At 38.8% G+C, this 27,036-nt stretch overlaps 2 protein-coding genes and 1 long non-coding RNA gene across 5 annotated transcripts in view; 1 reads left to right on the forward strand and 2 right to left on the reverse strand.

Moving 5' to 3' along the window:
• On the reverse strand, positions 1–6,850 carry LOC125802394 (uncharacterized). Of its 3 annotated transcripts, none has more exons than XR_007439513.1 (5): positions 6,506–6,850; positions 5,652–5,681; positions 4,969–5,002; positions 3,980–4,329; positions 1–132 (listed from the first exon to the last, which is right to left on the reverse strand). It is a non-coding gene; the product is annotated as an uncharacterized LOC125802394 (long non-coding RNA). The 3 variants fall into 3 exon arrangements; XR_007439511.1 differs by having other exon boundaries at positions 3,980–4,332; XR_007439512.1 differs by having other exon boundaries at positions 3,976–4,332.
• Positions 6,851–9,107: 2,257 nt separating this feature from the next.
• Positions 9,108–15,205, forward strand: nubp2 (nucleotide binding protein 2 (MinD homolog, E. coli)). The gene is made up of 6 exons (XM_049480322.1): positions 9,108–9,246; positions 10,673–10,871; positions 12,428–12,582; positions 12,840–12,950; positions 13,226–13,295; positions 13,446–15,205. Exons 2-6 carry the CDS (start codon positions 10,718–10,720, stop codon positions 13,580–13,582), a joined length of 627 nt encoding a protein of 208 aa, XP_049336279.1. The 5' UTR covers positions 9,108–9,246; positions 10,673–10,717; the 3' UTR covers positions 13,583–15,205.
• Positions 15,206–15,755: 550 nt separating this feature from the next.
• The window catches only part of atp6v0cb (ATPase H+ transporting V0 subunit cb), a 19,693-nt gene continuing 8,412 nt past the window's right edge, over positions 15,756–27,036 (reverse strand). The window contains exons 2-3 of the mRNA XM_022685598.2: positions 18,000–18,183; positions 15,756–17,916 (exon numbers count right to left, since the gene is read on the reverse strand). Coding sequence (XP_022541319.1) covers positions 17,709–17,916; positions 18,000–18,183 — 392 coding nt within the window. The 3' untranslated portion in view covers positions 15,756–17,708. The remainder of the gene's footprint in view (positions 17,917–17,999; positions 18,184–27,036) is intronic.

Genomic DNA, 27,036 nt, shown 5'->3' on the forward strand with positions numbered 1-27,036 from the left:
TACAATTATTTTAATAATAAAACCATTTTTAATTCACATAATATAAACATGCAGACACAGACGTTTTTTGCAGCCAGCTGTGCCTCCACTGATGAGAGCATTCTTGGACACTTAACACCACTACAGTGCAGCCTATAAAAAAGACAAAATAAGAAAATATTTTATTTCAGAAACAGCAGAAAAGAAGTGGCTAGAAATGAATATAGCGTACTAAAATGACAAGTGTTTTTCATTTGACCAAATTTCTAAAAGATATATAAATGTCACAGCTGTATTTAATAGGGGCTAGCTAATTTTCATTTATACCATTTCACATAATAAATAATTACCATTTTACTGGAATTATGCACCCAAAATTAAAAGAAAGATAAATAAAAAGTGCACTTATAGCTTTGGGGTGCATTTCCCAAAAGCTTTGTAAGGCTAAGAACTTTGTTAACTCGTACTTAAAATTATATTGTATTTTATTTACAATACAGGTGCTGGTCAACGAATTAGAATAATTTGAAATAGTGCAATCATGAAATTCTTTGAATGCATTTTTTGTGCAGAAAGCAAATCAGGTGTTCACCGCACCTGTCCTACTCGTTAGACTAATCACAGAACTCGTTACCTGGAAAAAAATTTGCTCAGCTGAGCTTTCCAAAAGGCCCATTTAGGCCATTTAACTGTGACACTGTTGTTTTATTGAATTAGAATAATGGAGAAACCGTTTCATTGAATTAGAATAAATGCTCGAATTTTTGATTTCTGTGAAGAGTGTTCACTGTGCAGTATAAAGTCAGGGTTGAGTAGAATTTCTAAGTTGTAAAATCAATCATGGGTAAGCAGCGCGACCTCTCAACCGGAATAGTGGCTCAAATTCAAGCCCTTCGCCAACAAGGCTTGACCCAAACTAAAATTGCTGAGCAGCTCGGCATCAGCCAGTCTTCCGTCTGCAAAGCTCTCAAGAAAAACTGCAGCAAGCGCACCAACTGTTCCGGCGTCCGAAAAACTTCTGCTCGCGACAACAAGCAGCTGAGAAAGATCGCAGTCAGCAACCGGTTCAAGTCCACTTCCGAGCTCACCGACTTGTGGAACAAGCAGACCGGCGCTGACGTCTCCAGATCAACCACTTACCGTCGTCTGCGCAAACTCGGCTTCAAATCTCGCGTTCCAGCAGTAAAACCGATGCTGAACAAGAAACAAATGGAGAAACGGCTGAAGTGGGCCAAAGAACACAGCGAGTGGACTGCTGAAGACTGGCAGAAAGTGGTCTTCAGTGACGAATCACGCTTCTGCATCTCCTTCGGTGACCAAGGTCCTCGTGTCTGGCGTCGTGGTGGCGAAACCTACAACCACGAGTGTGTGAAAAGATCCGTCAAGTTTCCCCAGAGCGTTATGGTCTGGGGATGCATGTCCGCTCGAGGTGTAGGGAAACTCTGCTTCCTCAAGAAGACTGTCAATGCTGCCGTATATCAAGATGTTCTGGAAACGTTCCTGATTCCGACTGTTGAGGAACAGTTCGGCGAAGAAGACTTCATATTTCAACAGGATCTTGCACCGGCTCATGCGGCAAAGTCGACCAAAGATTGGTTCACTAAAAAACAGCTTGAAGTTTTGGCATGGCCGGCCAACTCGCCTGACCTCAATGTCATTGAAAACCTTTGGGCCATCGTCAAGCGGAAAATTCGCGACAGAAAGCCTACTACGCTGGACCACCTGAAGCAGAACATCGCCACTGCCTGGGAAGCTGTGAGTGCGGAAACTTGCGACAAGCTGGTCAAATCGATGCCGCGGAGACTTCAGGCAGTCATACAAGCCAAGGGGGCAGCCACAAAATACTGAGAAAGTGATGATTGTAATTATAATAAAAATTATTCTAATTCAATGAAACAGTTTCTCCATTATTCTAATTCAATAAAACAACAGTGTCACAGTTAAATGGCCTAAATGGGCCTTTTGGAAAGCTCAGCTGAGCAATTTTTTTTCCAGGTAACGAGTTCTGTGATTAGTCTAAAGAGTAGGACAGGTGCGGTGAACACCTGATTTGCTTTCTGCACAAAAAATGCATTCAAAGAATTTCATGATTGCACTATTTCAAATTATTCTAATTCGTTGACCAGCACCTGTAGAATATAAGTCAGCGGTTTTTGATAAATGCATTTGTTGTTGCAGTTGTAATTGTGTTTTTGCTAATAAAGCGGCCAGGTGATAAATGTTCAGGTTAACCCTCAAGCCCCCTTCAAATTTTGCACCCTCTGGACACGTTTGTGGTAAAAATGTACAAGCACCTAAAAAATGCTCTTAAATCATTATACATCAATATATATATATTTTTTTTACATAAATAAACTTTTTTTTTTTCATAAAATCACTTAATCAACTTCCGTTCTACCCAAAACTACCAAACATTAAATAATTTTCAGGATTTTAACCCTTTAAATGACAGTTTAAATATTTTAACTATTGTTGTATTTTGGCAAAAAAAACAAAACAAAAAAAAAAACACAAAAATTATTTTCCACAAAACAAACAGCAGACAAATGAGGCATTGGTGACTATTAGAGTCTTGGACATGTAAAAGATTAGCAACAAAATTGATTTGATTGCATTATTATTTTTTTACGTAGTGCCAGATTTAAATTTTGCACCCTCTGGACACCTTTGTTGCCAAAAATGTACATGCACAAAATCAGCAATAAAATACTCATATACATTTTTTTTTGCTATTTTTTCATAAATCACTTAATCAAATCCAGCCCTGATCAAAATGATCAAATATTTAATACATTCCAGGATTTTAACCCTTTAATTGACAGTTTAATTACATTCATGATTAATTATTCATTAAAAACCCCCACAAAAGTTGTACTATTTCTCATATAATAAATATTAGATGTATGGGGCATTGGTAGAATTTTTTTTATGTAGTGTCAAATACTCCCTCTGAACACCTTTGTGGCCAAAAATGCCCCATTGACTTCCATTGAAAACACATTTTTTTTTATCTCACTGTAATTACTGTATAAAATTATTAAACAGTTATTTAAATGGTTAAAATCCTGATTTATGAAAAAAAGCAAAACAATATTGATGTATAATGATTTAAGAGCAATTTGTAGGTGTGTGAACATTTTTGCCATGAACATGTCCAGAGAGTGCAAAATGCGTCCAGAGAGTATGAATGACGTGAGAGTAAAAGACATTAGATTTCAAAAATTTTATGAAAAAGCAGGTTTTCTGCAAAAATGCATTCCCCTGGCTGCAACATAGCCAAAACGATCACCAAATGAAAAAAAAGTTGAGTCAGTACATCAGTAGGTGGGCCCATTACATTCTCATTGAAGGCTAATGCATCCAAAATTGATTTAAATGCTATTCTCAGTGGGCCCTGTTTCTTTTCAAAATAGATATTAAAGTCACCAACAATGATAACTCTGTCAGAGTTGAGAGCTACTGCAGCTAAAAAATATACTGAATTTCTTAGTGAATTTTGCATATGGTCCTGGAGGACGGTACATAGTTATCAGCAGGAATGAATGTTGGGTTTTGGTGGCAGTAGATGGGCCTGCGACTATAAGGTTAAACAGTTCAAATGACTTAGCTTCAAACTCTGTATTTTGATTTATTCCTATAACTGACGACTACACCACCACCCTGACCAGTCCTGCATGGGTAGATGAAATAGCTAGAACCTGGGGGGAGTGGACTCATTTAGAGCTAAATATCCATCAGTTTTAACCCATGTCTCATAGAGAGTGCATTGTCAATGATAATTTAACCTACAGTAACTGATTTAGGTGCCAGCGATCTTATATTTAACAGCCCCGATTTAATGTGGTTGTTGCTGTAACTCAGGAGGACAGACGAGTTTGTATTAATTCTAATGGAGTTGTTAACAGATTTTCCAGCTATTTTGATAACGTGTTTTATTTACACTATTATGAAGAATTGACATACAAATAGTACAAGCAGAAATACCAGCAAACAAACCTACTTGGCTGGTGTGACTGGGTAGAGACAGTCAGTCTCAGCGTAGCACCGCCTCGATGTTCACAGAGAGAAGCCTGTCTCTGTGGAATGGGGCCGGTCGCTCCCGAAAGCTCATCCCCACATGGAGGGCGATGGTGCCGGGGTTCCTGCTTTGGCAATGCGCCCCAGGGAGCCGCTTGCCGACTACCAGCATGCAAGCATCTGGAAGACATGAAATTGTGCCATTACTCTTAGATACTTTTAAATGTCTAACAATTGAATCTCCTATAATGAGAGTACCGCCCTTGGTAGTTTTCCTCTGTGCTGGGGGAGGCGAGGGCTGAGGACCTCGAACCATTTTGCGGATACCAAATCCTGCTGAGAAAGTTGTAAATTAAATAAATTATTTTAAAAAAATCATAAATTGTGATTTCCGGATTTTTATTATGTCTCTCACGGTGGACATGCACCAAAGATGAAAATTTCAGACCCCTCAATGATTTATAAGTGAGAGAACTTGCAAAGTTCTCAAAAATACGACTTAGAAAACAAAACACAAACTTAAAAGCTATTCTGAACTTCAAAATCACTGTTTCACTCCATTGAGGTGTAATACACTGAATAATATTCCTCTCATGTCTGATCTGACCTCCACGGTGTTGAAACGAGGCTGAGAAAGTTCTGATAGCAGGGCACGCAAATACTTACATAGCCTTGTTTTAACACAGTGGAGCCCAGATCAGACATGAGAGGACTTTTATTCTGTATATTACAGCTCAATGGAGTGGAACACTAATTTTTATGGTTGTAAATTTACTTCTTTAAAATGTATATAAATTAATCAAGAAAATCTTACAGTGTCCCTTAAAGTTTTTAGTGCAGTGGCACAACAAACAATTAAAATAAGAAAGTGGATAAATGCTACATTAAGAGCAAACATATCAAATCAAACGTGTATCAACAGACTTAAAGTCAAAATTAATTACAGAACTGCTGGAAAATAGAATTAATTACCTTGTTAGGTGATTTGATGGGTAAATGATTACACCTAAAAAACAAACAAAACAAAATTACATTCAGTATTGTAAGTTAAGCATTTTCTTTTTTAAAATAAAGGCTGAACTTTAACTTACCATACATCAGATTTGCATCAGACTTTATGTATCCAGATTGAGTTATCCAAAAACTTATTTGCAAATAATGAACAAACTAAACTAAATGAGGCAATAAGTTTTGTAAACCTAACTATTAATCACTGTTGCAGCAACCTATACAAGAAAGATCCATGTTCAAAGCTTTGTTGTCACATATTTAGCACTTCTGAAAATTACTACACTACAAAGCAGTAGAGGGCACAGAGGCCCTTTAAGGCAAGTTCGGCTCAAAACGTGTTTTTTAGGATCATACTGTTATTGCATATATTTATTTATAGAATTGGCCTCTGATACAGAATGCAAATTTTCTGCTTAATAATAAACATGAACTTCATTGGGTAATGGTGCTGGCAATTATGACATTTTCCTTAAATGGTCATTTATAGAATTGGTCTTTGATGCAGCAGGCAAAATATATAATAAACTATTAACATAATATATGTTGTATAACAAACAAGACTACCATAATATTAAACATAAAATGCATTAGGTGGATCCAACCTGTAAACATACATTTTATTAGCTAAAATAATTGTATCTCACCTTATCTCAGGTCCCCAGCCCTCAGCAGCCCTACTAAGCAAATGCATATAATTAATATATTGTAGTAACTTTGAACAGGTGTTTTTAAGTTGAAATCAGAACAGATATTGTTTAATATATTACTACACATATGCTGATTTAGGCTAGCAAATATTACCCAATTATTATTCTAAAGATTCACATTTTGCTGATATGGACACTGGCCAGCTCCTTCGTGCGCCACGACGTGAGAATAAATTTAAGGTGGAATGGAAAAGTTTATGCTGGAAAATAATAAGTTAAATGCAGCCTCATATTTTTATTGACAGTAACTTAGTTGTGTTTATAACAAATTATAAAATGTATAATTACTTTTTTTTCTTTTTTTTTTTTTTTACTTTTGGCCAGCTTCTTTGTATTTCCCACTCCACCTTAAACAGTGCTTAAATATGTCAATGTCAGTAAGCCATTGCTGCACGATTTAAGGTGGAGCAGGAAAACGTCTGACGAGCTTTATTATAATTAAGCCCAAACACAACTATTTAAGGTTCTAAGAATAACTAAAGTTGTTTATTTTAATAAAAAAAAGGTGTGTTACTCGAGCAAAATGAGTTAACAGCGTTTATTTCAGCTAGTTAGCCTGGTTAGCTTAGCTAGTTATACTAGCTAATACTAGCATAACTAACTGGTATCGTTAACTGAAGCTTTTTGTCAATTTTGCCTACAAATTGACAACAATTAACATTAAATACACAAAAAAACAATTGATATTATCCAACATACACGTGATAAATCAACTTTAGCATATACAAGATTAAAAATGAGCAATAAATGTAATTAAATGACGCTGATAGCTAGTTAGCTAGTTATCTCACCTGAAGCGCAGATTCAGCAGATGTCAGTTGGTCCTCGCGCTGAGTTTGAATTTCTCCCGCTCCTGTGCCGCTCCGCCGATGCGGCCCGGATCCGCAAAACGACACTGAACTGACACTGAACTCACATCTGGTATCTGACTCCGTGCCGAAGTCATATGGAAGGCGTGAAATGAGACGGACTGTTATGCGGATTTACCGTCAGTAAAACGGATCTGAACGTGAGTCACAATCATAACCCGAACCCGGAGTGAAGCCGGACCAGATCCACTAAACAGACCTGACTGTAGCGCGGATCTGCCGGAGGTAAAACGGATCCGGATCGGAGTAGTCTGCTATCAGGGATATGTTTCAATTATAAAAACAAGCAAACAATATAAGATTTATTTAAGAAGAAATAAAATAATTCAGAATAAAACATATGCAGACAGGCTAAAATGTAAAAAGTAATAAAACAAAGATATAAATAATTTGAATAATAAAATATAAACACAATAAAAGAAATATAGGACTAAAATAACACCAAGTTTATAAAAAAGTAAAATAAATAATAATAATTTTAAAAAGTATTAAAAAATATAAAAGAATGAAATAAAACGGCTAAAAGGTAAAACAAAATTAGATGAATAAAAAGACAAAATAATTAAAATAAATAAAAAGTTAAAAGAAAAACTAAAACAGTTACAGGCTGTCTGAAGGTAGTTAGAGACTAATAGTTTAAAATGATTTAGTGACTCTAGTGAGATTTAGTGAGTTTTAGTGTTTCCTGTAGTGAATAATTCCAGCTCACTGCGGCTGTTCTGTAGCTAAAAGCAGATTTTCCCAGTTCAGTAAAAACTCTCCGTATCCCGTACAAATATTGTATTTAAGTTAACTGTGAGGAGTGTCTGGGAGTGTGAATTTACAGGATGTACCATAAAGACTCAATAGATTCACATATGAATTCTACATATTTTGTCTGTTCGACTAGTGTAAAACATTCTACAAGTGGCTAAAATAAATATATTTTATGTATTTTTCTCAATAATGCTACCTTTTTAAAGAATTATGTCTCCTGACTCAGTATATTTAATAAAGTGTCGCCACAAAACTGCATAACCCAGCAACACTAGTTTTAGTACAATTTATTTATGATTAAATTACCTTTATTTTTTTATCTACATTATTTTATGGGATTATCATTTTTATCAGTTTTTAATTAGTTTTAAAATTTATATATTTTCTCAAAGTAGTCCATAGCGTTTCATTTGAGACTTTTATTTTGAAGAAAACCGTGTCACTAGAATAGTATTGCCTGTACAGCCAATACAGCCTTATATCCCGGAAGAGATGGCATGTGATTGGTTTAAACTGGTTGGGGCGGAGCTTGTGGACTGGTTCATCGAGCTGATTGGTGTATTTTGTCCTCGTGACTGTGGTTTGCGCTGCAGGACGGAAGTGATGGAGGAAAGCAGCGGTAGGTGTTTATCTGCTAATTTTTACAGAAATATCTGTTATAACTCCGCTGATAAGCTTATATATGAGCAGTTCATAACTGTACATAGCTCTATACAACTCCATATAACTGTACATAGCTCTATACAACTCCATATAACTGTATATAGCTCTATACAACTCCATATAACTGTATATAGCTCTATACAACTCCATATAACTGTACATAGCTCTATACAACTCCATATAACTGTATATAGCTCTATACAACTCCATATAACTGTATATAGCTCTATACAACTCCATGTAATTCTCTACAACTGTGCATAACTCCATATCACTCTATACAACTGTATATAACTCTATACAACTCCATGTACTTGTATACAACTCTATATAACTTCATATAGCTCTATATAAACATTTGGTTACTTAGCTGTAGTTTGTAGTTATGTGTGTAACTGTGTAGTTAAGTGTATAAGTGTGCAAAATGTGTAGTTAAGTGTGTAGTTAAGGTTATAGTCAAGTGTGTAACTGTATAGTTAAGTGTATAGTCTAGTTATGTGTGTAACTGTTGTTAAGTGTGCATAATGTGGAGTTAAGTGTATAGTCAAGTGTTTAAGTGTGTAGTTAAAGGAGAACTCTGGGTAAAATGTACTTTTGTTGTAGTAAAACATAATAAAAAGTTCTTATCTTTGATGAAGAGCACACCTCCGTTCTCCCACAGTGTTCAGAGATCCAGAAATTTTAACAATTTACCCAACAAACACCCTTCAGACTGGGAGATACGGAGCATAATTTACCCTGATAAATCACTTTTTACACCGTTATCCAGCTCAAAGTAGCTCCACACCTCCTTACTAGAATCTGGAGAGCCCTGACATTTAAAACGAAATATTAATAACTTAAAAAGTGCAGAAGAAGCTTATTAAACACCACTGTTTACATCCTATAATAACTCTAGCTTCAGCTCCGAGCACCGCCATCACTGTACTGATAATAACATAGACATATATATACATAAATATACACATATCGTAGCAGCCTGCGCCAGGAGGCAGACTACGTGGAGTCTATGTATATATATGTCTATGTTATTATCAGTACAGAGTTCTCCTTTAACTACACCTTTAATAATCCAATCTCCAAACCTCTCTCTCTCTCTCTCTCTCTCTCTCTCTCTCTCTGTAGAGGAGGGGAATCTGAGGGCGGTGGGTCGGGTGGTTCTGGTTCTGTCGGGTAAGGGTGGAGTGGGTAAGAGCACCATCACTACAGAACTGGCACTCGCTCTACAGCACGCAGGAAAGAAGGTACACACACACACACACACACGCTAACACTCACTACCCCACTCACACACTAACATACACACACAACATACACTCACTACCCCACTCACACACTAACATACACACACAACATACACTCACTACCCCACTCACACACTAACATACACACACAACATACACTCACTGCCACACACACACTAACATACACACACAACATACACTCACTACCCCACTCACACACTAACATACACACACAACATACACTCACTACCCCACTCACACACTAACATACACACACAACATACACTCACTGCCACACACACACTAACATACACACACAACATACACTCACTACCCCACTCACACACTAACATACACACACAACATACACTCACTGCCACACACACACTACTGTACACCCACTAACACACACCCACTAACACACACCCACTAACACACACCCACTAACACACACCCACTAACACACACCCACTAACACACTCACTAACACACAGTAACACACACCCACTAACACACACCCACTAACACACACTCACTAACACACACCCACTAACACACACCCTCTAACACACACCCACTAACACACACTCACTAACACACACCCACTAACACACACCCACTAACACACACACACCCACTAACACACACCCACTAACACACACTCACTAACACACACTCACTAACACACACACCCACTAACACACACCCACTAACACACACCCACTAACACACACCCACTAACACACACCCACTAACACACACCCACTAACACACACTCACTGACACACACTCACTGACACACACTCACTAACACACTCACTAACACACATTCACTAACACACATTCACTAACACACATTCACTAACACACACTCACTAACACACACTCACTAACACACATTCACTAACACACATTCACTAACACACATTCACTAACACACATTCACTAACACACACTCACTAACACACACTCACTGACACACACTCACTAACACACTCACTAACACACAGTAACAGACACTACCACACTTACTTACACTCATTACTGTACACACGCTACCGTTCACCCACTAACACACACACACTCACTAACACACATTCACTAACACACATTCACTAACACACATTCACTAACACACACTCACTAAAACACTCACTACCATATGCACACTACCGCACACACACAAACACACATTAACACATAATTCTTTCATCATAATATTTTATCACTGTGAGTGGATGTGTGGGTATGAATCAGACCAGAAAATAAAAAATCTAGAAAAAAGGGTAACTTGGTTTTATGTCGACAGCACCAGTACACACAGGATCTGGATATTATTAGTTGTGTTTATTTAATATGTTGTGAATATCTGTAAGTATTAAGTTATTTGCTCTATAAAGGTGTGTAAAGGTGTGTTCTGTATCAGGTGGGGATCCTGGACGTGGATCTGTGTGGTCCCAGTATCCCGCGGATGCTGGGCGTGTCCCAGCAGGAGGTCCATCAGTGTGACTCCGGGTGGGTCCCGGTGTACGCGGACCCCCAGCAGCGCCTCGCTCTGATGTCCATCGGCTTCCTGCTGGACGACCCCAGTGAGGCTGTGGTCTGGAGAGGACCCAAAAAGACTGGTGGGTCCACCTTAAATCCACCTTAAATTGACTGAACCTCCTAGGAGCTTTATACCTCTGTAGCACATGCCTACATTCGGCACGGAGCCAGTACTTTAGCCTGTTTTTTAGTCACAGACCGTTTTTTGTTGATCAAATACAAAAAAAAAGCAAATATCTAGCAGGTTTAATATCTGATCCAGTCATCGACTAGGAGTCGAGATCAGCGGCTACCTACAGCCAATAGGATCAAATGCAAAGAGACTGATGCAATACCTTTATAGAGAGTCTGACCTCTTTCTCTTTCCCTGTTATATCAGTAAGTCACTATTAAACACTAGAGGGAGCTCACGAGTGAGTCCTCTATAAATGGGTGTGAATGAAGATAAAACTAAAAACGTAAAGGTTAAAAATAGAAACTAATGACTTATTCTGAGTGTTTCTTTACTTTTTGAAAGTAGAATAAAATATTTTACTAAAAAAGCAAAGAAATTTTGCACTGTAAAGACGTTAGCATTGTTGCTGCTGTGAGCTGATTGGCTTGTTGGTGATCTGATGCTGGAGATGCAGGCAGAGCACTAAAGGTTTAAAGAGTTTAAAAGGTTTATAACTGGACTGGTTTATAATCTGTGTTGGGGACATAAGTACATATTTCAGTATTAAACTGATCAGATTTTGTTTAGTTGCTTCATATAAACCCGTTCATGTTAAACTCACTTTAAGTGCGTGTTCTCCTCTGTAGAGATTCACTGCATGGCGTCGCTAGTTCTCATATGTGTTTAGTTCTGGCGTTTTCTTGTGATAAACAAGAAATGTTTCTGTAGAGCTGCCAGGTCAGTCAGTCATTTCCCAACGGTGAAAAGACGTGTAATTTGTGAGCCTGTGTCGCTGTCAGTTTCCTAGAGTTTTTTAGTGAACTGGGAAAATCTGCTTTTAGCTACAGGAGCACCAGTGAGCTGAAATTCACTACAGGAACCTCCACAACTTAGATCACTGGAGTCACTTAACCATTTTTAACTTTTAATATCTTTTAACCACCTTCAGACAGCCTCTAACTGTTTTAGTTTATTTATTTTAAATATTTTGTTTTTTTTAATGATCTAATTTTATGTTTTACCTTTTATTAATTGCATCCTTTTATTTATTGTATTACTGGTTTTACTTTTGGCCTTTTACCTTTTTATTTCATTTATTTCTTCTTTTTAATTTTAACTTATTATTATTATTTATATTTGTTATTCTAATTATTTATCTCTTTGTTTTATGGCTTTACATTTTAGCCTGTCTGCATATTCTTTTAATCTGAATTATTTAATTTCTTCTTAATTAAATCTTATATTGTTGCTTTTTTTTATAATTTAAACTTTAGTTTTCAGCTCCTTTATTTTGTAAATGTTCGGCTACATTGTGGAAATAAAGGCTTATTGATTAATTGATTGATTGATCAGTCGTGCAGTGTGAACCAGACGTTAATGTATTTGAATGCAGCATTTATTATAAGGGGTGTCCACAAACTTTTGGACAATTAGTGTTTGTTGTAGCTCATTCTGATCTATCTCTGGGCTTCCATATCTCAGCTCTGATTGGTCAGTTTGTGCGTGATGTGGCGTGGGGGGAGTTAGACGTGCTGCTGGTGGACACGCCCCCTGGAACATCTGATGAACACCTGGCCGTCCTGGAGAACCTCCGCAAACACAGAGTGGACGGAGCGGTGCTGGTGACCACACCACAGGTGCACACACACACACTCTCTCTCTCCCACACACACTCTCCCACACACACACACACACTCTCCCACACACACACACACACACACACACACACACATTTTTCAGTTTGTAATATATGTTCTTTATATTGTCTCAGAATTTGATGATAGATGAAAATGCTTCAAAATGACAGCGGTGCTGCTTGAGTTCTTAAACGTCTGTGTGTGTGTGTGTGTGTGTGTGTGTGTGTGTGTGTGTGTGTGTGTGTGTGTGTGTGTAGGCGGTGTCTATAGGAGATGTGAGGAGGGAGATAACATTCTGTAAGAAGACGGGAGTGAAGATTCTGGGAATCATAGAGAACATGAGCGGCTTCGTGTGTCCACACTGCTCCGTAAGACACGCCCACCCACTCACACCAGAAGCCCCGCCCACTTCTCTACTACAATACAGAGTTACTATATTCACTAATACCACTTTACTACAACTTTACTACTGTACACAACACAAGCCTTATGTTCACCATGACCAGAAGAAGCTCCGCCCACTTCTCTACTACAATAGAGTTACTATATTCACTAATACCACTTTACTACAACTTTACTACTGTACACAACACAAGCCTTATATTAATATACTCTTTGACTTGACGTGTGTGTGTGTGTGCAGGAGTGCAGCAGTATATTCTCTAAGGGAGGAGGGGAGGAGCTGGCGAAGCTGACGGGTTCAGAGTTTTTAGGTGAGTTGAATCGGGTGGATTTAATGGTCTTTAAAAATCAGATTTAATTATGATTACAGGTGTGAATCACAGAGCATCTCACGATACGATATTATCACGATACATTGCCCGATTCTCTCTCTCTCTGTATCTCTCTCTCTCTCTCTGTAGGTTCTGTTCCGTTGGATCCTCTGTTAGCAGAGAGTATAGAGGAAGGTCGGGATTTCCTGCAGGCGTTTCCAGAGAGCGCCACCTACAGTTCACTCAGAGCAATAGCAGAGTCAGTACTGACCCGCCTACAGGACTGACGCCCCCCCACTGCAGATACACCAATCAGAGGCCAGCACTCAGGACTGAGACCGCCCCCCACTGCAGATACACCAATCAGAGGCCAGCACTCAGGACTGAGACCGCCCCCCACTGCAGATACACCAATCAGAGCCCTGCACTCAGGACTGAGACCGCCCCCACTGCAGATTCACCAATCAGAGCCCTGCACTCAGGACTGAGACCGCCCCCACTGCAGATTCACCAATCAGAGCCCTGCACTCAGGACTGAGACCGCCCCCACTGCAGATTCACCAATCAGAGCCCTGCACTCAGGACTGAGACCGCCCCCACTGCAGATACACTAATCAGAGCCCTGCACTCAGGACTGAGACCGCCCCCACTGCAGATACACCAATCAGAGCCCTGCACTCAGGACTGAGACCGCCCCCACTGCAGATACACCAATCAGAGCCCTGCACTCAGGACTGAGACTGCCCCCACTGCAGATACACCAATCAGAGGCCAGCACTCAGAACTGAGACCGCCCCCCACTGCAGATACACCAATCAGAGCCCTGCACTCAGGACTGAGACTGCCCCCACTGCAGATACACCAATCAGAGCCCTGCACTCAGGACTGAGACTGCCCCCACTGCAGATACACCAATCAGAGGCCAGCACTCAGAACTGAGACCGCCCCCCACTGCAGATACACCAATCAGAGCCCTGCACTCAGAACTGAGACTGCCCCCACTGCAGATACACCAATCAGAGGGCTGCGCTCCACACAACCTCTGACTGGGGTAAAGGTCAAATTTTTATATTTGAAATATATTCACATTGAATTTAATACATTTGATATATTTAATGGCATAATTCGTAAAAAAAAAAAAAAAAAAATTCAACAGTCTTTTTTTTATTTGAACGTGTGAGGTGATGAAATTTAAGCTTTTACAATTTCCAAATAAAATAAAATTAAAAATTAGATCCATATATTTTAATGTCTCTCATCCAAAACTCAGAGGAGAAATTCTCTGTTCCCGGGAAGAGTTAACTTTAAAAATAAATCAAAAGAAAAGAGAGGTATTAAATCAATAGAGAATCAAAAGAGTAACATAAATGAAATATTAAGAAAAAGCATTAATCATTTTATAAATTTAGATATTTTCAATTCAAAACTCAGAAATATATAAATATAAATTTAGGCCACAGAAAAGAATTGAACTCAGAATTTGACCAATTATAGCAGCAATTAAACGAATCTCTCAGCCAATCACAGCTCTGCCTCATTTAGGTTCATATCTGTTGCCTTATTGATCTTTATAAAGCAGTGAAACTTTAAACTGTAATTTAGATTTATTTTTTTCTAAATTACTCTGTTAAAAAAAAAAAATATCTAATTTATAACCAATGCCGTTAAATTAAAAATGTATTGAATGGCATGTGAATATACATATGCATACAGAGCACTGCTAACAACATTAACCTTGTATCTCCAGCACAGGAAACACTGATGATTAGGGATGGCTGATGTTATTTACTTATTTGTTTGATTTATTTCATTTCTGGCTTTAATTTGTATTTAAATGTGAAATTAAAATCACTGCTGATCATATTTGTAATAAAATAATTATTAAAAAATCCCCAGTGGGAACCATACTGTTTATACTGATTTCCTTTGAGGAAAACACACACACACACACACACACACACAGTTTTAATTAATAAAAAAAGGTGAAAAAGATAAATGGGATAAAAAAAAAATAAAAGATAAAAAAAAGTTAGAAGTAGTCCAAACAAATATAGTTAGAATTTGGTAAAATATCAAACAAAGGAGGGGAAAGGATCAAAGGGGAATGACCAAAAGGAAAATCAATCAGTATAAAAAAGTAACAGATTAATAGAAAAGGTTAAAAAGAAAAGAAATGAGAAAGAGAGATTGACTAGGAATAGGAATGAAAATATAGAAAGAGTTAAAAATACAAAAATCTAAATAAAGTGTAAAATAGTAAAAAATACAGTTAAAATTGGCTAAAAGATCAAAACGAGGGGAAATCAATTAGTATCAAAATGTAAAGGATCAAAACAAAAGAGCTCAAGTTAAAAATAAAAGAAAGGAGAGATTGAGACTCATTTAGAAGTGTGTAAACACACACACACAGTATTCATACACACACACACAGAATACTGCAGGCAGGTTGTGTAAATGTAATGTGTGTGTGAGACAGACACACACTCAGCTTTATTCAATCAAAACATCACACACACAGATACACCCCTGAGCTGTGGGTCAGCAGTTTACACACACACACGTACCAGCAGGGGGCGCCGCTAAATGCCCACAGTGCAGATAAACTGATTAACAACACTTTATTCCTTTATACTCATATTCATCAGAATCTGCATAATAATACAATATTTCCATTAACAATCTCAATCTGCTCATAAATAAAATAAAAAAATACATTTAACAAACGATTTCAGTCCCAGACTGATCAGATCTGAGATACACTCCATTTACATCATCATCATCATCAGATTCATTACCAACACACACACACACACACACACAATCAGAAACACACGAGCGAGAGAAATCCTCCAGCCACAGAGAGAGAGAGAGAGAGAGAGATAAAAAAAACTCATTAAAAAGGGAAAAGATGAAAAAAGGCAATGCACGATCAAAGGAAGGTGAAACCATATTGAAAAAATGGACCTAAAGAAATGATAGTGATAAAATATGAAAAGAAGGAACAAAAAAGAGAACAAATAAAAACTAAAAAAGGAAGAAGATTAAATAAACAAGTATATAAAAGATTTAACAAATAAGGAGAAAATGATTAAAAGACCAGTCAGTATCAAAACATAAAGGATCAAAAGAAAAAGGGCCAAATATAAAAGTGAGAGAACAAGATCAAAAGAAAGAAGAATGATTGAGTGATGGATGAGTGACAGAAGTGTCAAAAAAAGACAGAATGAGAGATTGAGAAAGAGAAATTGATGGAAAGAGATAGAAAGCTCTTAAAAAGGAGAAGATGAAAAGAAAGGCAATATATGATCAAAGGAAGGTGAAATATATTTTTAAAAAAGGATAAAAAAACGTGGAAGTGATAAAAGATGAAAAGAAGGAACGAAACAGATTAATGGAATGGAAAATATAAACTATCAATAAAAATGATCAAAAAAAAGCAAAAAAAAAAGAAAAGGGGGAAAGGTGAAAGCCAAAAATATATAAAAAGAAATTAAAAAAAGAAATCAAAAGAATAGTATCAAAACAAAGGATCAAAAGAAAAAGGGGCAAATATAGAAGTGATGGATGATGTGAAGGATGAGTGACAGAAGTGTGAAGTGAGAGAGAGAGAGAGATATTAGACTTAATTTTAGTTCAGTTTTTATAGATCTGACTCTGGAACAGACTGAACTCCAGTTGCTCCACCCCCTCAGCACCTCCCCAGGAAGACTCCGCCCCCATCTCAAACAGGGATCGGCTCTCTATAGGTTCTCAATACAGACAGTCCAGGATTAGCAGCTGCGCTAACGCTAAATTTAATAAGTTAAATTTAAAATGTTAAACTGAGAGACAGAAACGTTAAGGTCACATACTGAAATCTTTTTGTTTGGATTGTTTGTTCCATTGTTTACCAATTGAAGGAGTTTTTTTTTAAGTAGATGTCGTAAGAAAACTTAACGTAAGTACGCATTTTTTTAAGGCGATTGTATCTTACAGGCAAGCTCCTATTGGCTGTTATTTTGTATTTAAATGGCAGATTATCTGATGTTAACTTACACTTGTTCGAATTTAGGATCATTACCTACAGTTCAGCCTGAAGAAAATGAAACTAAATTTTGTAGTTAAATTACAATACAAAATAAGATCTATAAATGCTTTTTATGTGTAGCATAATATTTATTGATACAACAGCGCCCCCTTGGTGCTACACTTGCATTATTATACAAAGTTTTCTTGCGACAGTTTTTTTTGGTTGTCCATCATTGCTAACATAACATTACATCACTTATTAATCGTCCAATAGAAAAGCTTAAAATCAAATGCTGCATAATCAGACGTTCAGAGCATATTTCCCTTTCCTGCTTTGGAGTTATGAGGTTTTCTAGTGGCAGCGCCGGGTTCCAGCCGGTTCTCCTGGTCCGGTCTCGGGGGGGTTCAGCCCCTGGTGGAGAGGATGAGGGCCACGATGAGGCCGTACAGCCCCAGCACTTCGGCGAAGATGAGGATGAGAATCATTCCGACGAAGAGTCGGGGCTGCTGGGCGGTCCCGCGGACCCCGGCGTCGCCCACGATCCCGATGGCGAATCCCGCGGCCAGCCCGCTCAGACCCACGCTCAGCCCAGCGCCCAAGTGCAGGAAACTCCTACAGAGAGAGAGACGGGTTTATACTGCTGTAAAGGTAGTGGGCGGGGCTAAACCACAGTGGGTGGAGCCTGATTCACTCACTTATACAGAGTAACATCACTGGTGGTGCTGTTGGCGATCAGCACCGCCACCACCAGCCCATAGATGGCGATAATACCGGCCATGACCACCGGGATGATGGACTTCATGATCAGCTCTGGACGCATCACCGACATGGCAGCGATCCCCGTACCGCTCTTCGCCGTACCGTACGCTGCGCCCAGCGCTGCAGACAGACAGACAGAGAGAGAGAGACAGAAAGACAGAAAGACAAAGACTTCAGTATGAACTTCAGACGTCTGGGTCAGCAAATGATCCACTGGATGTGAAAGTACCTGTATCTGCCCACCTGTACACCTATACACACTGGCACACCTGTCCTCTTACCTACCTATACACCCGACTACTTGCCCATCTGTACACCTGCCCATCTGTACTCCTGCCCCCTTGTACACCTGCCCACCTGTATACCTGCACTCCTGCATACTTGCCTATCTGTACACCAGCCCACGTGTATCCTTGCAAATCTCTACACCTGTACACTTATACACCTGCCTACTTTCCCCCTTAACCACCTGTACTCCTGCCCCCTTGCCTACCTGTACATCTAACCACTTGTACACTTGCCCTTTTTGTACACCTGCTTACTTGCCTACCTGTACAACCACCCACCTGTACACCTACCCACTTACTTGTCTACCTGTACACTGGTACACCTGCCCACCTGAATTCCTGTACCCTTAGATGGTCTATGCTAGTTTTGTTGGTGCAGGTTTGATGGTTCAATTAACAACTGTAATGCTGGTAGCAGCACAACAACACACAAGCCTAATATTTACTAAAAACAAAAACGCACACCTGTACAGGTAGATCTGAATAAATGAAAAGGGTGTAAACAGAGTTTAAGTGTAAATATAAATGTGTTGTGTGTCTGAATATGGAACTGAACAGTCCTATGATGTTCAGTATTCAGTTTAAACAGTATGTTTTGTATGTTTGGAGGCGTGTGGTTCTGCTCGAGTTATCAGGAGAGTTAATCTGATGATTGATGTGAACAGGAACCGTGTAAACAGGAAGACTCTGTGAAACTGGTTTCAGTTCTTCTGTGTGGAAAACACTAAAGTTCCTTCAGAAAGTGATAGCTCACACTCGCACAGAAACACTGTTAATAGTGCAGAAGTATCTGAGGAGTGTAGATGATGGTGATCTAGTGATCTAGAGTCTACATAGTTACCAAAGCTTATAGAAAACTGGGTTACACTAGTATTAATGTAATTCTTAAATCTACATTTCATTGCATTGCCTATTGAAGCATGCAATATATTGTCTAAATTAGTGTGTTTTCATTAGTTAAGCTTGTGCCAAACTTCATGATAAACCCTCTATAAAAGAGTAGCAGTGTGATAGTTCTGGTGGTGTAGTGGTGAAGGGTTTTGCCTTGGATTCAGGAGGTTGTGGGTTCGAGTCTGTGTGGGTTCAGGTTTGGTTGTTGGGCAATTGTTTAAGAATTGCAGGTTTTGGTGAACAGTCCAAAATTACACAAAGAGCTAATAGTATATCTTTATAATTGACTGATCTCCTGAGAGAGACTCGATCTTTCACTAGTGTTTATAGAAGCGTCTGCATTTATTCACCTGTAGATCACGAGGAGATTCAGAAACACCTGAGTTCAGAGATTCAGACGGTGAGTAAATACCTTCAGTAATATAGTGATAAAAATAAAAATCTGTGGAATTATATTGAGATTAATTTGATCTCAAAAAGTTGTTTATCCTGAGATAAATTTGGACCATACAAACAAAGGGAGCCAAGAACCGACCAGATTTTGCCCAAAATATAATGTATAATATCTCTGGTGTTTGGTGGAAAAGTGGATCTTCTTCAGCAGCCGAGCTGATCTTATCTATAAAGAGTGCATTCAGGGTTACGTTCCTAAAAACCAGCAGCACACCTGAATCCACTAGTTTAATCAACTGGCCAATCAGATGGTATTCTGCTTATCTGGAACAAAAACCTACAGCTACATCAGTTCTTCACAGAGAAGAGTGAACACGTCTGTGGAATCGTTCTCAAAGATCTCTTTGTAGCACCTAAATCTACATTAAACTAAATGTGTTAGTGTTGGGTATCTGTGGGGAACTGTATCTCCATTCAGCTCCATTCAACTCATCCACTGATCATCTCCCACAATAAATCATTCAGTACATGCTCTTCCTCTTCCTCTTACAGGTGTTAGAGTCTACCAGCTCAACTACTGAGAACCAAACGCCCAAGAAACCAAAATCTCTCCAGATTCTTCTCTAGAGTCAACTAAAGTCAATTACTCACTTTCCCTCAACTAAGACCTGATAGTGTTTAGGATCATCTGAAATTAAAGAGTCAGGTGTCCTTGATGTTGGTCAAATCTTATCAGGTAGAGTCTACCAGCTCAACAACTTAGAACCAAATGTCAAAGAAACCAAGTTCTCCAACTTCTTTTCTAGAGCAATTTCTCTCTTTACCTCAACTAAGACATGATAGAGAGTTTAGGAACGTCTGAAATCAAAGTCTTATGAAGACGAGGTGACTGAAACACTGATGTTGATCAAACACCTCTAAGGTCTACCAGTTCCCCAACTCTCCAGCTTCTTCTGCAGTCAACATCTCTCTCTCTCTCTCTCTCTCTCTCGCTTGCTCATTCGCACACTCCCCCCCCCCCCCCCCCCATCCACCGGCCTAAATTAATGGATAAACCCCCAAAAAAAAGCATTACTCTCGTGTGAGACTTGGTGGCTTTGTGAGAAAAGCCTCGCCTTGTAATCAAGAGGTTGCTGGTTCAAATCTGGCCTGGTCTCAGGTGGTGATGGGTTGAGGTTGGATGGTGAAGCTGGAGACAGCTGGATGGTCAGAGAGGAGGCCAAGGAGGAGAAAGGGGTGAAGAAGAGGGAGTTCTTGGTGTTCTTCCAAAAAGAAGGAAAAAAGTGAGGTGATAGTTTTAAATATATACAGATTCATTTAAAACTAAGTCGAACCTCTTGTTTTCAGCTCCATAACCCCCTGATTTCTTCTCTCCGGAGGCCCCGGGGGGGAGCCCGGATCATTTCCACCCCCGCTCTTGGGTCGCCCTCTGACATCCCCTCGACCTTGGGGTCGGGGTCTGCCCGCGGGTCTTCCTGAATCTTATCCTCAACCGTGATCTGGAGTTCCTGATCGGTCTTGAACCAATGACCTCCTGACCGGGAGGCGTCGCGTCTACCATTGAGCCACAGGATCTCACATCTACCACTCTTTTTTTTTTTTTAACTTGACCTTCAATTTCGGACATAGCCGTGCAAAACTTCAACCTGCAAACCTGAGCTGGGTTTGAACCAAGAACCTACTGGTTGCTGGTATACAGCTCAAACCACTGAGCCACTGAGTCAGACTTCTGCTGGGGCTTTTTTTAAGCATTTGTCTTTTAGATTGCATGTTGTGATATAAAAGAAAGAGCTAAGCTGCAACAAATGATTCTATGAGCAGTTTCATAGAAGACACACCTTTGGATTCATGCTCTTCACACTCTGCTTCTTCTTATACAACAGACACACAACTCAAACCTCTGAAATCCACTCTCAGACTTTTGAAAATGCTTGGTTTAATCATTGGTTGTTGGACGAGCCGCTGCTTTTATTCACCTGTGAACACGGAAGAGATTCAGGAACACCTGAGATCAGTGATCTGGATGGTGAGTAAATACTTTTGGTAAATTAGTGAATCTTTGTTACCAAAACAAAAGATCTCTGAGGAATTATGCTTGAGATTAATTTGATCTGAGCTCATTTTGAATCGTATTAGTTAAACTAAACTAAAGCTGTTTTTGGCTAAACAAAGGAAGCAAAGAAACGACCAGCCTAAATTAATGTGTAAATTTCTCTGGTGTTTGGTGGGAAAAGTGGATCTTCTTCAGCAGGAGAGCTGATCTTATCTGCACAGGGCGTGGCTTTCCTAACAACCAGCAGCTCACCTGAGTCTAATCAACTGGTTAATTAGATGGGCTTCCAACAACTGATCACTTGATCTTCTGTTTATCTGGAATTAAAACCTACAGCTACATCAGTTCTTCACAGAGAAGAGTGAACACGTCTGTGGAATCGTTCTCAAAGATCTCTTTGTAGCACCTAAATCTACATTAAACTAAATGTGTTAGTGTTGGGTATCTGTGAGGAACTGTATCTCCATTCAGCTCCATTCAACTCATCCACTGATCATCTACCACAATAAATCATTCAGTACATGCTCTTCCTCTTCCTCTTACAGGTGGTAGAGCCTACCAGCTCAACTACTGAGAACCAAACGCCCAAGAAACCAAAATCTCTCCAGCTTCTTCTCTAGAGTCAACTAAAGTCAATTACTCACTTTCCCTCAACTAAGACTTGATAGAGTGTTTAGGATCATCTGAAATTAAAGTGTCTCTTGAGTTAGAGGAGACTAAAACACTGATGGAGATCAAGAGCTTTAAGGTGGAGTCTACCAGCTCAACAACTTAGAACCAAAAGTCCAAGAAACCAGATCTCCAGCTTCTTTCTTAGAGTCAATTATAATCAATTGCCCACTTTTCCTCAACTAAGACATGCTAGTGTTTAGAGGCATCTGACACCAGAGTCATTTGAGCTAGAGGAGACTGAAAGACTGATGTTGACCAAAACCCCTAAGGCACACTCTACCAAAAGTCAAGTCAACTTCTCACTTTTCCTCAACCAAGACTTGATAGTGTTATAGAGCATCTGAAATCAAAGTATCAGGTGACTGAAACTTTGATGTTGGTCATATCCTATAAGGTAGAGTCTGCTAGATTAACAACTTAGAACCAAAAGTTGAAGAAACCAGCTCCATACTTTCTCCTATAGAGTCAAGTCAGCTCCTAACTTTCCCTCAGCCAAGACTTAATAGAATGTTTAGAAGCATCTGAAATAAAAGTGTCAAGTTTCAGAAAGACTGATGTTGGTCATTTCTCATCAGGTAGAGTCTACCAGCTCAACAACTTAGAACCAAGAAACCAAAATCTCTCCAGCTTCTGCTCTAGAGTCAAGTCAACTTCTCACTTTCCTTCAACCAAGTTATGAGAGAGTGTTTACGATCATTTAAAATTAAAGTGTTTTGAAGAAGAGGTGACTGAAACACTGATGGTTTTCAAAACCCATAAGGTCTACCAGTGCCCCAACCTAAAAATCAAAAGTCCAAAAAAAATCTCTCTCTCTCTCTCTTTCGCTCACCCACTCACTCACTCTGTCCCCAAGAAACCAAAATCTCTCCAACTTCTTCTCTAGAGTCAACTAAAGTCAATTACTCACTTTCCCTCAACTAAGACTTGATAGTGTTTAGGAGCATCTGAAATTAAAGTGTCAGGTGTCTCAAAGACTGATGTTGATCATATCTCATAAGGTAGAGTCTACAAGCTCAACAACTTAGAACCAAAAGTCCAAGAAACCAGGTTCTCCAACTTCTTCTCTAGAGTCAAGTCAACTTCTCACTTTCCCTCAAATAATACACGATAGAGTGTTTAGGAGCATCTGAAACCAAAGTCTCAAGTTAGAGGTGACGGAAATACTGATGTTGATTAAATCCATAAGGTCTGCCATTTCCCCAACTCTCCAGTCAACTAATCTCTCTCTCTCTCTCTCTCACTCACACTCTCTCTCTCTTACTGGTCCGCTCACTCTCTTTCTCCCCCCCCCCCCTCCCCCGCCCTTAATTAAAGGATAAACCCCCCAAAAAAAAAAGCATTACTCTCATGTGAGACTTGGTGGCTTTGTGAGAAAAGCCTCGCCTCGTAATCAAGAGGTTGCTGGTTCAAATCTGGCCTGGTCTCAGGTGGTGATGGGTTGAGGTTGGATGGTGAAGCTGGAGACAGCTGGATGGCCAGAGAGGAGGCCAAGAAGAAGAGTGAGGAGGAGGAGTGAAGAAAAGGTGGAAGGAGGTAGAGTGGTGAGAAGGAGAGGAGAGGAGAGGAGGAGGTGATAGAACTTCATTTAAAACTAAGTACTAATACTCTTGTTTTCGTCTCCATAACCCCCTGCTTTCTTCTCTCCGGAGGCCCCGGGGGGGGGGAGCCCGGACCATTTCCATCCCCGTTCTTGGGTCGCCCTCTGACATCCCCTCGTCCTCGGGGTCTGCCCGCAGGTCTTCCTGAACCTTGTCCTCAACCGTGATCTGGAGTTCCTGATCGGTCTTGAACCGATGACCTCCTGACCGGGAGGCGTAGCGTCTACCATTGAGCCACAGGATCTCACACCTACCATACTTTTTTTTTTAAAACTTGACCTTCGATTTCGGACATAGCCGTGCAAAACTTCAACCTGCCGACCTGAGCTGGGTTTGAACCAAGAACCTACTGGTTATTGATCTGCAGCTCAAACCACTGAGCCGCCCAATCAGACTTCTGCTGAAGCTTTCTTTTTAAGCATTTGTCTTTTAGATTGCATGTTATGGGGGAAAGGGAAACTTTTAAGCGGTTTTATAGAAGAACCGCTCTTGAAACCATGTTCCTCAGACTCTTCTTCTTCTTATAGAACAGGCACACAGCTCAAACCTCTGAAATCCAAAGAGGTGCTACTATTGGGTCCAGTTATAAGAAGTGATCTTCTAGATCATCTGAATCATGATGGTTTGGAAAAGCGACCTGCAGAAACTGAGAGCATGACGTGTTGGAAATCAGTCAGTGTTCAGTAGAGGAAGATTCAGTAGGTGGAGACGACAGATCATCACAATGTTCTTTACTGAGCTCAACTCAACTCAACTCAGTCAGAGTGAACCCAAAACTAACCTGAACATCTGGAACCCATGAACCTTAATTCTGACTTTAGTCTGAACTTTCAGGTGTGAAGATTCTCCAACAGCATCAACACAACTTTAAATACAAACAACTCCCTAAAACAGGTTCAGTTCTTTTAGCATTTTAAGAATTCCTGAAGGATTTTCCACAAACAATGAAACACTCATTTCAGACTATTTTTGTGAACATCAAGAAGAAAAACCAAAGTATCACAGAAAACCTTGTTTTTTCAACCTCTGATTTCAAGATTCTCCAGTTGTTCAGTGATCTTGACTACATTTAATGCAAAGTCTTAATCCCTGATCCACTGAGTCTGACTAAACTAAGTAATCCTACTTTTGCTAAATACTGTACTGTGAGAGAAACAACTTCTACCCACAACAAACTACACCTTAGATCTCAACTTTAAACTGAAACTGCAGCCAATTAAACAGCACCACCAGAACCAGCAACCTACTGATCTCAGAAGCATCGATTCTACCACTGAACCACTGAAGCTCACAAGAACCAGAGCTGAGTGACGTCTTTAACACCAGTCTCTAAAATCAGTGAAAATATATATATTTTTTAAACTTAAAAAAAACACAGCAAGATCACCAATGTTGTTCAATAAATGATAAATAATGTAAAATGTTAAATAATTTTACATTGTATTTTAAATGTTAAATAATTTGTCTGTGCACACTGTGCATATTGAAGATCACCAGGAAAAGTGATTTTTGTGGCATATCTGACTAAATCTGAATACATTCCATCATTCCCATTAATGTTTCCCACTCATTTGAGCTATATTTCATAAAAAAAAACAGTTTGAAAAATTGTCCAAAATGACACCAAAATATACGATTATAGCTTTACGTAATTTGACGATTTTAGTGAAATATGGAAAAAGTGTATTTAATGAAAAACTGGCATTCGACCATCACAAAAAGGCAGCCAATTAAACAGAACTGCCTGAACCAGGGCTTGAACCAGCAACCTACTGATCTCAGCAGCATCAATTCTACCACTGAACCACTGAAGCTCACGAGAGAATCGGTTGATTTTTTTAATCACTAATATGTCTGTAAAATCAGTAAAAAAAAAAAAGAAAAAAAAAAGAACCAAACACCAAGAACACCAATGCTATTAATCAAAGGTTGAATTGTGTAAAATGTTAAATAATGTTACATTGTATTTTAAAAGTTAAATATTTGTCTGAACACGGTGTACATATTCAAGATGTTACATCACCTGACAACGTGATTTGATGGCATATCTTAATAAATCATAAAATTACAGCTTTATGTAATTTGACGATTTTAGTGAAACATTAAAATGGTTCTTTCCATTGAAACTGATGTTCCATCTTCACACTGATACTTCAGCCAATCAAACAGCAGCACCTGAACCAGAACTCAAACCAGCAACCTACTGATCTCAGCAGCATCAATTCTACCACTGAACCACTGAAGCTCATGAGAGTCCTGCTGACCTTCACCTGTAAAGTGTCTCTAAAATCAGTGAAAAAAAAAAAAAAATTAATAAAAAATTCACTGAAAGCACCATGCTGTAAAATAAAAGATTAATAAATAACAATGTTACATTGTATTTTAAATGTTAAACAATTTGTCTGAACACACTGTGCATATTGAAGATCACCAGAAAAAAGTGATTTTTGTGACATATCTGCATGAACCTGGATGCAATCCATTATTCTTAATCATTTTCCCACTTATTTGAGTTATATTTAAAAAAAATAAAACAGTTTGAAGAATGGTCCAAAATGACACCAAAACATAAGATTAAAGCTTTATGTAATTTGACGATTTTACTGAAATATAAAAGGTGAATTTCATTAGAAACTGGGATTCCAACTTAACACCTAACAGCACCATTTTATTTTATTTTTATTTAAGGTGTATTTAAATAAAACAGTTGTTTTTAATGGAAAAAAACAGAGCATTAAGAATCGACAAAAAATGACACCAAAAATTAAAAAGTATCACTTTGCATAATTCGACAATTTTGGTGAAAATTGAATTAAATTGTATTTTGAGGCCTGTTTAAATAAAACTGGATACAGTTCACTTTGCTCAAGGATTTTTTCCCCACTCATTTAAGTAATTTTTATGGGAAAAACAGAAGTTGAAGAATGATCCAAAATTACACCAAAACATAATAGTATAGTCTTACTTACTTAATGCTGATTTTGGTAAAAAGAATAAGTGTTAATTTGTGGCATATTTCATTCAAACTAGATATAGTGCACCATGCCCAGGCATTTACCCATTCATTTTAGTTATTTTT

This window comes from Astyanax mexicanus, chromosome 6 (assembly GCF_023375975.1).
Source record: "Astyanax mexicanus isolate ESR-SI-001 chromosome 6, AstMex3_surface, whole genome shotgun sequence".
NCBI classification, from domain to species: Eukaryota; Metazoa; Chordata; class Actinopteri; order Characiformes; family Acestrorhamphidae; genus Astyanax; species Astyanax mexicanus.